Source organism: Entelurus aequoreus, linkage group LG28, assembly GCF_033978785.1.
Source record: "Entelurus aequoreus isolate RoL-2023_Sb linkage group LG28, RoL_Eaeq_v1.1, whole genome shotgun sequence".
In the NCBI taxonomy this organism is placed as follows: Eukaryota; Metazoa; Chordata; class Actinopteri; order Syngnathiformes; family Syngnathidae; genus Entelurus; species Entelurus aequoreus.
The window spans coordinates 35,206,375-35,223,540 of record NC_084758.1 but is presented as its reverse complement, the minus strand read 5'-3'; the positions used below and the strand labels follow the sequence as shown (position 1 = coordinate 35,223,540).

The following is a 17,166-nucleotide window of genomic DNA, read 5'->3' as shown; positions in this document are numbered from 1 at the left end:
ATCTACTGATCTGTTTCAACTGTAATGTACCAACTTGTCCACTAGATGGAGCAACAACACTGTTTACATTTGTAGACTGTATCTACTAATCTGTGTTTCAACTGTAATGTACCAACTTGTCCACTAGATGGAGCAACAACACTGTTTACATTTGTAGACTGTACCTACTGATCTGTGTTTCAACTGTAATGTACCAACTTGTCCACTAGAAGGAGCAACAACACTGTTTACCTTTGTAGACTGCGTCTACTGATCTGTTTCAACTGTAATGTACCAACTTGTCCACTAGATGGAGCAACAACACTGTTTACATTTGTAGACTGTATCTACTGATCTGTTTCAACTGTAATGTACCAACTTGTCCACTAGAAGGAGCAACAACACTGTTTACATGTGTAGACTGTATCTACTGATCTGTTTCAACTGTAATGTACCAACTTGTCCACTAGATGGAGCAACAACACTGTTTACATTTGTAGACTGTATCTACTGATCTGTTTCAACTGTAATGTACCAACTTGTCCACTAGAAGGAGCAACAACACTGTTTACATGTGTAGACTGTATCTACTGATCTGTTTCAACTGTAATGTACCAACTTGTCCACTAGAAGGAGCAACAACACTGTTTACATGTGTAGACTGTATCTACTGATCTGTTTCAACTGTAATGTACCAACTTGTCCACTAGATGGAGCAACAACACTGTTTACATGTGTAGACTGTATCTACTGATCTGTGTTTCAACTGTAATGTACCAACTTGTCCACTAGAAGGAGCAACAACACTGTTTACATTTGTAGACTGTATCTACTGATCTGTGTTTCAACTGTAATGTACCAACTTGTCCACTAGATGGAGCAACAACACTGTTTACATTTGTAGACTGTATCTACTAATCTGTGTTTCAACTGTAATGTACCAACTTGTCCACTAGATGGAGCAACAACACTGTTTACATGTGTAGACTGTATCTACTGATCTGTTTCAACTGTAATGTACCAACTTGTCCACTAGAAGGAGCAACAACACTGTTTACATTTGTAGACTGTATCTACTGATCTGTTTCAACTGTAATGTACCAACTTGTCCACTAGAAGGAGCAACAACACTGTTTACATGTGTAGACTGTATCTACTGATCTGTTTTAACTGTAATGTACCAACTTGTCCACTAGAAGGAGCAACAACACTGTTTACATGTGTAGACTGTATCTACTGATCTGTGTTTCAACTGTAATGTACCAACTTGTCCACTAGATGGAGCAACAACACTGTTTACATTTGTAGACTGTATCTACTAATCTGTGTTTCAACTGTAATGTACCAACTTGTCCACTAGATGGAGCAACAACACTGTTTACATGTGTAGACTGTATCTACTGATCTGTTTCAACTGTAATGTACCAACTTGTCCACTAGAAGGAGCAACAACACTGTTTACATTTGTAGACTGTATCTACTGATCTGTTTCAACTGTAATGTACCAACTTGTCCACTAGAAGGAGCAACAACACTGTTTACATGTGTAGACTGTATCTACTGATCTGTTTCAACTGTAATGTACCAACTTGTCCACTAGAAGGAGCAACAACACTGTTTACATGTGTAGACTGTATCTACTGATCTGTTTCAACTGTAATGTACCAACTTGTCCACTAGAAGGAGCAACAACACTGTTTACATTTGTAGACTGTATCTACTGATCTGTTTCAACTGTAATGTACCAACTTGTCCACTAGAAGGAGCAACAACACTGTTTACATGTGTAGACTGTATCTACTGATCTGTTTCAACTGTAATGTACCAACTTGTCCACTAGAAGGAGCAACAACACTGTTTACATGTGTAGACTGTATCTACTGATCTGTGTTTCAACTGTAATGTACCAACTTGTCCACTAGATGGAGCAACAACACTGTTTACATTTGTAGACTGTATCTACTAATCTGTGTTTCAACTGTAATGTACCAACTTGTCCACTAGATGGAGCAACAACACTGTTTACATGTGTAGACTGTATCTACTGATCTGTGTTTCAACTGTAATGTACCAACTTGTCCACTAGATGGAGCAACAACACTGTTTACATGTGTAGACTGTATCTACTGATCTGTGTTTCAACTGTAATGTACCAACTTGTCCACTAGAAGGAGCAACAACACTGTTTACCTTTGTAGACTGTGTCTACTGATCTGTTTCAACTGTAATGTACCAACTTGTCCACTAGAAGGAGCAACAACACTGTTTACATTTGTAGACTGTATCTACTGATCTGTTTCAACTGTAATGTATCAACTTGTCCACTAGAAGGAGCAACAACACTGTTTACATGTGTAGACTGTATCTACTGATCTGTTTCAACTGTAATGTACCAACTTGTCCACTAGATGGAGCAACAACACTGTTTACATTTGTAGACTGTATCTACTGATCTGTTTCAACTGTAATGTACCAACTTGTCCACTAGATGGAGCAACAACACTGTTTACATTTGTAGACTGTATCTACTGATCTGTGTTTCAACTGTAATGTACCAACTTGTCCACTAGAAGGAGCAACAACACTGTTTACCTTTGTAGACTGTGTCTACTGATCTGTTTCAACTGTAATGTACCAACTTGTCCACTAGAAGGAGCAACAACACTGTTTACATTTGTAGACTGTATCTACTGATCTGTTTCAACTGTAATGTATCAACTTGTCCACTAGAAGGAGCAACAACACTGTTTACATGTGTAGACTGTATCTACTGATCTGTTTCAACTGTAATGTACCAACTTGTCCACTAGATGGAGCAACAACACTGTTTACATGTGTAGACTGTATCTACTGATCTGTGTTTCAACTGTAATGTACCAACTTGTCCACTAGAAGGAGCAACAACACTGTTTACATGTGTAGACTGTATCTACTGATCTGTGTTTCAACTGTAATGTACCAACTTGTCCACTAGATGGAGCAACAACACTGTTTACATGTGTAGACTGTATCTACTGATCTGTTTCAACTGTAATGTACCAACTTGTCCACTAGATGGAGCAACAACACTGTTTACATGTGTAGACTGTATCTACTGATCTGTTTCAACTGTAATGTACCAACTTGTCCACTAGATGGAGCAACAACACTGTTTACATTTGTAGACTGTATCTACTAATCTGTGTTTCAACTGTAATGTACCAACTTGTCCACTAGATGGAGCAACAACACTGTTTACATGTGTAGACTGTATCTACTGATCTGTTTCAACTGTAATGTACCAACTTGTCCACTAGATGGAGCAACAACACTGTTTACATTTGTAGACTGTATCTACTAATCTGTGTTTCAACTGTAATGTACCAACTTGTCCACTAGATGGAGCAACAACACTGTTTACATGTGTAGACTGTATCTACTGATCTGTTTCAACTGTAATGTACCAACTTGTCCACTAGATGGAGCAACAACACTGTTTACATTTGTAGACTGTATCTACTAATCTGTGTTTCAACTGTAATGTACCAACTTGTCCACTAGATGGAGCAACAACACTGTTTACATGTGTAGACTGTACCTACTGATCTGTGTTTCAACTGTAATGTACCAACTTGTCCACTAGAAGGAGCAACAACACTGTTTACCTTTGTAGACTGTGTCTACTGATCTGTTTCAACTGTAATGTACCAACTTGTCCACTAGATGGAGCAACAACACTGTTTACCTTTGTAGACTGTGTCTACTGATCTGTTTCAACTGTAATGTACCAACTTGTCCACTAGATGGAGCAACAACACTGTTTACATGTGTAGACTGTACCTACTGATCTGTGTTTCAACTGTAATGTACCAACTTGTCCACTAGAAGGAGCAACAACACTGTTTACCTTTGTAGACTGTGTCTACTGATCTGTTTCAACTGTAATGTACCAACTTGTCCACTAGAAGGAGCAACAACACTGTTTACATTTGTAGACTGTATCTACTGATCTGTGTTTCAACTGTAATGTACCAACTTGTCCACTAGATGGAGCAACAACACTGTTTACATTTGTAGACTGTATCTACTGATCTGTTTCAACTGTAATGTACCAACTTGTCCACTAGATGGAGCAACAACACTGTTTACATTTGTAGACTGTATCTACTGATCTGTTTCAACTGTAATGTACCAACTTGTCCACTAGAAGGAGCAACAACACTGTTTACTGATCTGTGGAGAACAAACATCTGCCCATGAGTAGAAACACACAAACAAACACACACACACACACGAACAAATAAACAAACAAACACACAAACAGAAGAGGATTTTGTACAAATGCATTGCCTCGGTTCTAAAAGTGTTCTTACTATGAAAGTGTACAGCGACAAAGTGCTTTTATTGTGAAAACATGAGAAGCGTTTGTCACTTCCTCCATCTTTGAATGTTTGACAGGAAGAGTTCAAAGTTCAGTGGGATGAGGAAACTGCTAAAGCAAATATGATTGACGGTAACTGCTCGACACAAACTAACTTGGAAGACATTCAGCGCTGATTGTCTACATTACACACACACACACACGTACACACACATGTACACACACACACACACGTACACACACACACACACACACACGCACACACACACACACACACATGTACACACACACACACATGTACACACACACACACATGTACATGCACACACACATGTACACGCACACACACACATGTACACACACACACACATGTACACGCACACACACACATGTACACGCACACATGTACACACACACACCAACACACACACACACACTAAGTGATTCAAGCTGATCAATAAATGATTGATCCGTCACAGGACTCTGATTGTCTACATGGAAGTCTTGAAAAGTGATTAAAGCTGATTTTTAAGTCCAGGCTCACATTATAGGATGGCAATCAGTTGTCATGGCAACAAAAGACCATTGATTCAAATGATTTAGGGGAAAAAAAACTAATTAGGAGAGGACGTTGACGACATCAATAATTGTCTGATCGATGGATCGGTTCATTGATTAAAAGAGCGATTGATAGGTTTGAAGGTAACAGACAAATACCAAAGCAGGTCCAGCATGTCAGACCGAAGGCACATTTGGTGGTCAGGGTTGGACCGGGTCCAGCATGTCACATGTAGGTGGTCAGGGTTGGACCGGGTCCAGCATGTCACATGTAGGTGGTCAGGGTTGGACCGGGTCCAGCATGTCACATGTAGGTGGTCAGGGTTGGACCGGGTCCAGCATGTCACATGTAGGTGGTCAGGGTTGGACCGGGTCCAGCATGTCACATGTAGGTGGTCAGGGTTGGACCGGGTCCAGCATGTCACATGTAGGTGGTCAGGGTTGGACCGGGTCCAGCATGTCACATGTAGGTGGTCAGGGTTGGACCGGGTCCAGCATGTCACATGTAGGTGGTCAGGGTTGGACCGGGTCCAGCATGTCACATGTAGGTGGTCAGGGTTGGACCGGGTCCAGCATGTCACATGTAGGTGGTCAGGGTTGGACCGGGTCCAGCATGTCACATGTAGGTGGTCAGGGTTGGACCGGGTCCAGCATGTCACATGTAGGTGGTCAGGGTCTGCCGATGTCCACTGTGATGTTGGTGAACAGATCCATGGTCAGTCTGGACACCAGCTGGTAGGACAAGGACTTGATGCCGTCCTTGGTCATGGTGTCCCTGGTGTGGGTGATGCGGTCAAACCTTCAGGAGCACAAAGACTAATTAGTCACACCTTGACCAGCACAAAGACTAGTTAGTCACACCTGGACCAGCACAAAGACTAACTAGTCACACCTTGACCAGCACAAAGACTAGTTAGTCACACCTGGACCAGCACAAAGACTAGTTAGTCACACTTGGACCAGCACAAAGACTAGTTAGTCACACCTGGACCAGCACAAAGACTAGTTAGTCACACCTGGACCAGCACAAAGACTAGTTAGTCACACTTGGACCAGCACAAAGACTAGTTAGTCACACCTTGACCAGCACAAAGACTAACTAGTCACACCTGGACCAGCACAAAGACTAGTTAGTCACACCTGGACCAGCACAAAGACTAGTTAGTCACACTTGGACCAGCACAAAGACTAGTTAGTCACACCTGGACCAGCACAAAGACTAGTTAGTCACACTTGGACCAGCACAAAGACTACTTAGTCACACCTGGACCAGCACAAAGACTAGTTAGTCACACCTGGACCAGCACAAAGACTAGTTAGTCACACTTGGACCAGCACAAAGACTAGTTAGTCACACTTGGACCAGCACAAAGACTAGTTAGTCACACTTGGTACCTCTGAGGGTTGGGCTCGTTCTTCCTGTCTCGATCGTGTCGGATCATGCGACACCTGCCCACCTCACCTGTGGGTCTGGAGATGGACATTCCTTTGGACGCCAGCCTGCCACACAAAAACATGACTTCATACTGATACTGTTGTCAGGAGGTCATATTGATATCGCTTTGATATTACAACAAAAAACAAAACTGGTATTTTGGTTGGCATCTAAAATCTCCCAGATAAGCGCTCTGATACAAGCAGTCTTGCAGCGTGTGATATCATGTGTGATAAAAGCAGTCTTGTAGCGTGTGATATCATGTGTGATACAAGCAGTCTTGCAGCGTGTTTGCGTGCGATATGTGTGATACAAGCAGTCTTGCAGCGTGTTTGTGTGTGATATCATGTGTGATACAAGCAGTCTTGCAGCGTGTGATATGTGTGATACAAGCAGTCTTGCAGCGTGTGATATCATGTGTGATAAAAGCAGTCTTGTAGCGTGTGATATCATGTGTGATACAAGCAGTCTTGCAGCGTGTTTGCGTGCGATATGTGTGATACAAGCAGTCTTGCAGCGTGTTTGTGTGTGATATCATGTGTGATACAAGCAGTCTTGCAGGGTGTGATATGTGTGATACAAGCAGTCTTGCAGCGTGTGATATCATGTGTGATACAAGCAGTCTTGCAGCGTGTTTGCGTGCGATATCATGTGTGATACAAGCAGTCTTGCAGCGTGTTTGTGTGTGATATCATGTGTGATAAAAGCAGTCTTGCAGCGTGTGATGATATGTGTGATACAAGCAGTCTTGCAGCGTGTGATATCATGTGTGATACAAGCAGTCTTGCAGCGTGTTTGCGTGCGATATCATGTGTGATACAAGCAATCTTGCAGCGTGTTTGTGTGTGATATCATGTGTGATAAAAGCAGTCTTGCAGCGTGTGATGATATGTGTGATACAAGCAGTCTTGCAGCGTGTGATATCATGTGTGATACAAGCAGTCTTGCAGCGTGTTTGCGTGCGATATCATGTGTGATACAAGCAGTCTTGCAGCGTGTTAGTGTGTGATATCATGTGTGATACAAGCAGTCTTGCAGCGTGTTTGTGTGTGATATCATGTGTGATACAAGCAGTCTTGCAGCGTGTTTGCGTGTGATATCATGTGTGATAAAAGCAGTCTTGCCGCGTGTTTGCGTGTGATATCATGTGTGATACAAGCAGTCTTGCAGCGTGTGATGATATGTGTGATAAAAGCAGTCTTGCAGCGTGTGATATCATGTGTGATACAAGCAGTCTTGCAGCGTGTTTGTGTGTGATATCATGTGTGATAAAAGCAGTCTTGCAGCATGTGATGATATGTGTGATACAAGCAGTCTTGCAGCGTGTGATATCATGTGTGATACAAGCAGTCTTGCAGCATGTTTGTGTGTGATATCATGTGTGATAAAAGCAGTCTTGCAGCGTGTGATGATATGTGTGATACAAGCAGTCTTGCAGCGTGTGATATCATGTGTGATACAAGCAGTCTTGCAGCGTGTTTGTGTGTGATATCATGTGTGATAAAAGCAGTCTTGCAGCGTGTGATATCATGTGTGATACAAGCAGTCTTGCAGCGTGTTTGTGTGTGATATCATGTGTGATAAAAGCAGTCTTGCAGCGTGTGATGATATGTGTGATACAAGCAGTCTTGCAGCGTGTGATATCATGTGTGATACAAGCAGTCTTGCAGCGTGTTTGCGTGCGATATCATGTGTGATACAAGCAGTCTTGCAGCGTGTTTGTGTGTGATATCATGTGTGATACAAGCAGTCTTGCAGCGTGTTTGTGTGTGATATCATGTGTGATACAAGCAGTTTTGCAGCGTGTTTGCGTGTGATATCATGTGTGATACAAGCAGTCTTGCAGCGTGTTTGTGTGTGATATCATGTGTGATACAAGCAGTCTTGCAGCGTGTTAATGTGTGATATCATGTGTGATACAAGCAGTCTTGCAGCGTGTTTGTGTGTGATATCATGTGTGATAAAAGCAGTCTTGCAGCGTGTTTGCGTGTGATATCATGTGTGATAAAAGCAGTCTTGCCGCGTGTTTGCGTGTGATATCATGTGTGATAAAAGCAGTCTTGCAGCGTGTTTGCGTGTGATATCATGTGTGATAAAAGCAGTCTTGCCGCGTGTTTGCGTGTGATATCATGTGTGATAAAAGCAGTCTTGCAGCGTGTTTGCGTGTGATATCATGTGTGATAAAAGCAGTCTTGCAGCGTGTGATGATATGTGTGATACAAGCAGTCTTGCAGCGTGTGATGATATGTGTGATACAAGCAGTCTTGCAGCGTGTGATATCATGTGTGATACAAGCAGTCTTGCAGCGTGTTTGCGTGCGATATCATGTGTGATACAAGCAGTCTTGCAGCGTGTTTGTGTGTGATATCATGTGTGATACAAGCAGTCTTGCAGCGTGTTTGTGTGTGATATCATGTGTGATACAAGCAGTCTTGCTGCGTGTTTGCGTGTGATATCATGTGTGATAAAAGCAGTCTTGCAGCGTGTTTGCGTGTGATATCATGTGTGATACAAGCAGTCTTGCAGCGTGTTTGTGTGTGATATCATGTGTGATACAAGCAGTCTTGCAGCGTGTTTGCGTGTGATATCATGTGTGATACAAGCAGTCTTGCAGCGTGTTTGTGTGTGATATCATGTGTGATACAAGCAGTCTTGCAGCGTGTTAATGTGTGATATCATGTGTGATACAAGCAGTCTTGCAGCGTGTTTGTGTGTGATATCATGTGTGATAAAAGCAGTCTTGCCGCGTGTTTGCGTGTGATATCATGTGTGATAAAAGCAGTCTTGCAGCGTGTTTGCGTGTGATATCATGTGTGATAAAAGCAGTCTTGCAGCGTGTGATGATATGTGTGATACAAGCAGTCTTGCAGCGTGTGATGATATGTGTGATACAAGCAGTCTTGCAGCGTGTGATATCATGTGTGATACAAGCAGTCTTGCAGCGTGTTTGCGTGCGATATCATGTGTGATACAAGCAGTCTTGCAGCGTGTTTGTGTGTGATATCATGTGTGATACAAGCAGTCTTGCAGCGTGTTTGTGTGTGATATCATGTGTGATACAAGCAGTCTTGCAGCGTGTTAGCGTGTGATATCAGTGTGATAAAAGCAGTCTTGCCGCGTGTTTGCGTGTGATATCATGTGTGATAAAAGCAGTCTTGAAGCGTGTTTGCGTGTGATATCATGTGTAATACAAGCAGTCTTGCAGCGTGTCTACTTGTGTGCAATATCATGTGTGATACAAGCAGTCTTGCCGCGTGTTTGCGTGTGATATCATGTGTGATACAAGCAGTCTTGCAGCATGTGATATCATGTGTGATAAAAGCAGTCTTGCAGCGTGTTTGCGTGTGATATCATGTGTGATAAAAGCAGTCTTGCCGCGTGTTTGCGTGTGATATCATGTGTGATAAAAGCAGTCTTGCAGCGTTTTTGCGTGTGATATCATGTGTGATAAAAGCAGTCTTGCAGCGTGTGATGATATGTGTGATACAAGCAGTCTTGCAGCGAGTGATATGTGTGATACAAGCAGTCTTGCAGCGTGTTTGCGTGCGATATCATGTGTGATACAAGCAGTCTTGCAGCGTGTTTGTGTGTGATATCATGTGTGATAAAAGCAGTCTTGCAGCGTGTGATGATATGTGTGATACAAGCAGTCTTGCAGCGTGTGATATCATGTGTGATACAAGCAGTCTTGCAGTGTGTTTGCGTGCGATATCATGTGTGATACAAGCAGTCTTGCAGCGTGTTTGTGTGTGATATCATGTGTGATACAAGCAGTCTTGCAGCGTGTTTGTGTGTGATATCATGTGTGATACAAGCAGTCTTGCAGCGTGTTAGCGTGTGATATCATGTTTGATAAAAGCAGTCTTGCCGCGTGTTTGCGTGTGATATCATGTGTGATAAAAGCAGTCTTGCAGCGTGTTTGCGTGTGATATCATGTGTGATACAAGCAGTCTTGCAGCGTGTCTACTTGTGTGCAATATCATGTGTGATACAAGCAGTCTTGCCGCGTGTTTGCGTGTGATATCATGTGTGATAAAAGCAGTCTTGCAGCGTGTTTACGTGTGATATCATGTGTGATAAAAGCAGTCTTGCAGCATGTTTGCGTGTGATATCATGTGTGATACAAGCAGTCTTGCAGCATGTGATATCATGTGTGATAAAAGCAGTCTTGCAGCGTGTTTGCGTGTGATATCATGTGTGATACAAGCAGTCTTGCAGTGTGTTTACGTGTGATATCATGTGTGATAAAAGCAGTCTTGCAGCATGTTTGCGTGTGATATCATGTGTGATACAAGCAGTCTTGCAGCATGTGATATCATGTGTGATAAAGCAGTCTTGCAGCGTGTTTGCGTGTGATATCATGTGTGATAAAAGCAGTCTTGCAGCGTGTGATATCATGTGTGATAAAAGCAGTCTTGCAGCGTGTGATATCATGTGTGATAAAAGCAGTCTTGCAGCGTGTGATATCATGTGTGATAAAAGCAGTCTTGCAGCGTGTGATATCATGTGTGATAAAAGCAGTCTTGCAGCGTGTGATATCATGTGTGATACAAGCAGTCTTGCAGCCTGTGATATCATGTGTGATAAAAGCGTGTTTGCGTGTGATATCATGTGTGATACAAGCAGTCTTGCAGCGTGTTTACGTGTGATATCATGTGTGATAAAAGCAGTCTTGCAGCATGTTTGCGTGTGATATCATGTGTGATACAAGCAGTCTTGCAGCATGTGATATCATGTGTGATAAAAGCAGTCTTGCAGCGTGTTTGCGTGTGATATCATGTGTGATAAAAGCAGTCTTGCAGCGTGTGATATCATGTGTGATAAAAGCAGTCTTGCAGCGTGTGATATCATGTGTGATAAAAGCAGTCTTGCAGCGTGTGATATCATGTGTGATAAAAGCAGTATTGCAGCGTGTGATATCATGTGTGATAAAAGCAGTCTTGCAGCGTGTGCTATCATATGTGATAAAAGCAGTCTTGCAGCGTGTGATATCATGTGTGATAAAAGCAGTCTTGCAGCGTGTGATATCATGTGTGATAAAAGCAGTCTTGCAGCGTGTGATATCATGTGTGATACAAGCAGTCTTGCAGCGTGTGATATCATGTGTGATAAAAGCAGTCTTGCAGCGTGTGATATCATGTGTGATACAAGCAGTCTTGCAGCGTGTGATATCATGTGTGATAAAAGCAGTCTTGCAGCGTGTGATATCATGTGTGATAAAAGCAGTCTTGCAGCGTGTTTGCGTGTGATATCATGTGTGATACAAGCAGTCTTGCAGCGTGTGATATCATGTGTGATACAAGCAGTCTTGCAGCGTGTGATATCATGTGTGATACAAGCAGTCTTGCAGCGTGTGATATCATGTGTGATAAAAGCAGTCTTGCAGCGTGTTTGCGTGTGATATCATGTGTGATACAAGCAGTCTTGCAGCGTGTGATATCATGTGTGATACAAGCAGTCTTGCAGCGTGTGATATCATGTGTGATAAAAGCAGTCTTGCAGCGTGTTTGCGTGTGATATCATGTGTGATACAAGCAGTCTTGCAGCGTGTGATATCATGTGTGATACAAGCAGTCTTGCAGCGTGTGATATCATGTGTGATACAAGCAGTCTTGCAGCGTGTGATATCATGTGTGATACAAGCAGTCTTGCAGCGTGTGATATCATGTGTGATAAAAGCAGTCTTGCAGCGTGTTTGCGTGTGATATCATGTGTGATACAAGCAGTCTTGCAGCGTGTGATATCATGTGTGATACAAGCAGTCTTGCAGCGTGTGATATCATGTGTGATAAAAGCAGTCTTGCAGCGTGTTTGCGTGTGATATCATGTGTGATAAAAGCAGTCTTGCAGCGTGTGATATCATGTGTGATACAAGCAGTCTTGCAGCATGTTTGCGTGTGATATCATGTGTGATACAAGCAGTCTTGCAGCATGTTTGCGTGTGATATCATGTGTGATACAAGCAGTCTTGCAGCGTGTTTGTGTGTGATATCATGTGTGATACAAGCAGTCTTGCAGCGTGTTTGTGTGTGATATCATGTGTGATACAAGCAGTCTTGCAGCGTGTTTGCGTGTGATATCATGTGTGATACAAGCAGTCTTGCAGCGTGTTTGCGTGTGATATCATGTGTGATACAAGCAGTCTTGCAGCGTGTTTGCGTGTGATATCATGTGTGATACAAGCAGTCGCTGTGCTGTTAGCCTGCAAATGTAACAAGCATTAGCCAAACAAGTGTAGAAGCGTCTCAGTAGACACATCTGGCCAATAACGTGTCCTGGCTTTACACTTAGAAGTAAACTACAGTACATCACTGTAGTTTACCACTAACTAAATCATACTGTACAGCTAAATGTGTATATATCATTTATACACACATACTGTACAGCTAAATGTGTATATATCATTTATACACACATACTGTACATCTAAATGTGTATATATCATTCATACACACATACTGTACAGCTAAATGTGTATATATCATTTATACACACATACTGTACATCTAAATGTGTATATATCATTCATACACACATACTGTACAGCTAAATGTGTATATATCATTTATACACACATACTGTACATCTAAATGTGTATACATCATTTATACACACATACTGTACAGATAAATGTGTAAATATCATTTATACACACATACTGTACATCTAAATGTGTATATATCATTTATACACACATACTGTACATCTAAATGTGTATATATCATTTATACACACATACTGTACATCTAAATGTGTATATATCATTCATACACACATACTGTACATCTAAATGTGTATATATCATTTATACACACATACTGTACATCTAAATGTGTATATATCATTTATACACACATACTGTACATCTAAATGTGTATATATCATTTATACACACATACTGTACATTTAAATGTGTATATATCATTTATACACACATACTGTACATCTAAATGTGTATATATCATTTATACACACATACTGTACAGCTAAATGTGTATACATCATTTATACACACATACTGTACATCTAAATGTGTATATATCATTTATACACACATACTGTACAGCTAAATGTGTATACATCATTTATACACACATACTGTACAGCTAAATGTGTATATATCATTTATACACACATACTGTACATCTAAATGTGTATATATCATTTATACACACATACTGTACAGCTAAATGTGTATATATCATTTATACACACATACTGTACATCTAAATGTGTATATATCATTTATACACACATACTGTACATCTAAATGTGTATATATCATTTATACACACATACTGTACATCTAAATGTGTATATATCATTTATACACACATACTGTACATCTAAATATGTATATATCATTTATACACACATACTGTACATCTAAATGTGTATACATCATTTATACACACATACTGTACATCTAAATGTGTATATATTGGCCCCCCAGACACAGTTTTTCCCTCAAAGTGGCCCCCGGGTCCAAATACCTGGCCTAGTCGGTACTAACCTGTTGTAGATGTCGTCGTCCTCACCCCCCCACCCCCAGTAGTTGTTGGGGAAGCCGTTGATGGTGAGAAACTGTTGTTTGGACATGGAGGACACGCCCCCAAAGTACTGGTTGTAGGGTAACCTGCACACATGGGCACTGTCAGCAAGTGGTGCTTCCACACAGCATCAAACACGACATGTTGAAGGAAGACACAACAATGAACACTTTCACTAAACAACGACAACAACAAAAAGTGAAAGAAACAACGTTTCTCGAGTCTTAACTTCCTCATTCTGCTTCACTTCAATCCTGCAACTAGTCAGTCAGTAAACTCAACAAAGATGCTTTATTACATGACGATAAGTATACCTAGTTAGTTGATAGTCTATTACATGACGATAAGTATACCTAGTTAGTTGATAGTCTATTACATGACGATAAGTATACCTAGTTAGTTGATAGTCTATTACATGACGATAAGTATACCTAGTTAGTTGATAGTCTATTACATGACGATAAGTATACCTAGTTAGTTGATAGTCTATTACATGACAATAAGTATACCTAGTTAGTTGATAGTCTATTACATGACAATAAGTATACCTAGTTAGTTGATAGTCTATTACATGACAATAAGTATACCTAGTTAGTTGATAGTCTATTACATGACAATAAGTATACCTAGTTAGCTGATAGTCCATTACATGACGATAAGTATACCTAGTTAGTTGATAGTCTATTACATGACAATAAGTATACCTAGTTAGTTGATAGTCCATTACATGACGATAAGTATACCTAGTTAGTTGATAGTCTATTACATGACAATAAGTATACCTAGTTAGTTGATAGTCCATTACATGACGATAAGTATACCTAGTTAGTTGATAGTCTATTACATGACGATAAGTATACCTAGTTAGTTGATAGTCCATTACATGACGATAAGTATACCTAGTTAGTTGATAGTCTATTACATGACAATAAGTATACCTAGTTAGTTGATAGTCTATTACATGACAATAAGTATACCTAGTTAGTTGATAGTCTATTACATGACAATAAGTATACCTAGTTAGCTGATAGTCCATTACATGACGATAAGTATACCTAGTTAGTTGATAGTCTATTACATGACAATAAGTATACCTAGTTAGTTGATAGTCCATTACATGACGATAAGTATACCTAGTTAGTTGATAGTCTATTACATGACGATAAGTATACCTAGTTAGTTGATAGTCCATTACATGACGATAAGTATACCTAGTTAGTTGATAGTCTATTACATGACGATAAGTATACCTAGTTAGTTGATAGTCCATTACATGACGATAAGTATACCTAGTTAGTTGATAGTCTATTACATGACGATAAGTATACCTAGTTAGTTGATAGTCTATTACATGACGATAAGTATACCTAGTTAGTTGATAGTCTATTACATGACGATAAGTATACCTAGTTAGTTGATAGTCCATTACATGACGATAAGTATACCTAGTTAGTTGATAGTCTATTACATGACGATAAGTATACCTAGTTAGTTGATAGTCTATTACATGACGATAAGTATACCTAGTTAGTTGATAGTCCATTACATGACGATAAGTATACCTAGTTAGTTGATAGTCTATTACATGACGATAAGTATACCTAGTTAGTTGATAGTCTATTACATGACGATAAGTATACCTAGTTAGTTGATAGTCTATTACATGACGATAAGTATACCTAGTTAGTTGATAGTCTATTACATGACGATAAGTATACCTAGTTAGTTGATAGTCTATTACATGACAATAAGTATACCTAGTTAGTTGATAGTCTATTACATGACGATAAGTATACCTAGTTAGTTGATAGTCTATTACATGACGATAAGTATACCTAGTTAGTTGATAGTCTATTACATGACAATAAGTATACCTAGTTAGTTGATAGTCTATTACATGACGATAAGTATACCTAGTTAGTTGATAGTCTATTACATGACGATAAGTATACCTAGTTAGTTGATAGTCTATTACATGACGATGAGTATACCTAGTTAGTTGATAGTCTATTACATGACGATAAGTATACCTAGTTAGTTGATAGTCTATTACATGACGATAAGTATACCTAGTTAGTTGATAGTCTATTACATGACGATAAGTATACCTAGTTAGTTGATAGTCTATTACATGATGATAAGTATACCTAGTTAGTTGATAGTCTATTACATGACGATAAGTATACCTAGTTAGTTGATAGTCTATTACATGATGATAAGTATACCTAGTTAGTTGATAGTCTATTACATGACGATAAGTATACCTAGTTAGTTGATAGTCTATTACATGACGATAAGTATACCTAGTTAGTTGATAGTCTATTACATGACGATAAGTATACCTAGTTAGTTGATAGTCTATTACATGACAATAAGTATACCTAGTTAGTTGATAGTCTATTACATGACGATAAGTATACCTAGTTAGTTGATAGTCTATTACATGACGATAAGTATACCTAGTTAGTTGATAGTCTATTACATGATGATAAGTATACCTAGTTAGTTGATTGTCTATTACATGACGATAAGTATACCTAGTTAGTTGATAGTCTATTACGACGATAAGTATACCTAGTTAGTTGATAGTCTATTACATGACGATAAGTATACCTAGTTAGTTGATAGTCTATTACATGACAATAAGTATACCTAGTTAGTTGATAGTCTATTACATGACGATAAGTATACCTAGTTAGCTGATAGTCTATTACATGACGATAAGTATACCTAGTTAGCTGATAGTCTATTACATGACGATAAGTATACCTAGTTAGTTGATAGTCTATTACATGACGATAAGTATACCTAGTTAGGTGATAGTCTATTACATGACAATAAGTATACCTAGTTAGTTGATAGTCTATTACATGACGATAAGTATACCTAGTTAGTTGATAGTCTATTACATGACAATAAGTATACCTAGTTAGTTGATAGTCTATTACATGACGATAAGTACACCTAGTTAGTTGATAGTCTATTACATGACAATAAGTATACCTAGTTAGTTGATAGTCTATTACATGACGATAAGTATACCTAGTTAGTTGATAGTCTATTACATGACGATAAGTATACCTAGTTAGTTGATAGTCTATTACATGACAATAAGTATACCTAGTTAGTTGATAGTCTATTATATGACAATAAGTATACCTAGTTAGTTGATAGTCTATTACATGACAATAAGTATACCTAGTTAGTTGATAGTCTATTACATGACGATAAGTATACCTAGTTAGTTGATAGTCTATTACATGACGATAAGTATACCTAGTTAG

General features: G+C 39.5%; 1 protein-coding gene across 1 annotated transcript in view; it reads right to left on the bottom strand.

Moving 5' to 3' along the window:
* Positions 1-4,336: 4,336 nt before the first annotated feature.
* The window catches only part of LOC133644845 (beta-1,4-galactosyltransferase 1-like), a 75,645-nt gene continuing 62,815 nt past the window's right edge, over positions 4,337-17,166 (bottom strand). Inside the window, exons 4-6 of the mRNA XM_062039589.1 lie at positions 13,846-13,968; positions 6,293-6,397; positions 4,337-5,696 (exon numbers count right to left, since the gene is read on the bottom strand). Coding sequence (XP_061895573.1) covers positions 5,567-5,696; positions 6,293-6,397; positions 13,846-13,968 — 358 coding nt within the window. The 3' untranslated portion in view covers positions 4,337-5,566. The remainder of the gene's footprint in view (positions 5,697-6,292; positions 6,398-13,845; positions 13,969-17,166) is intronic.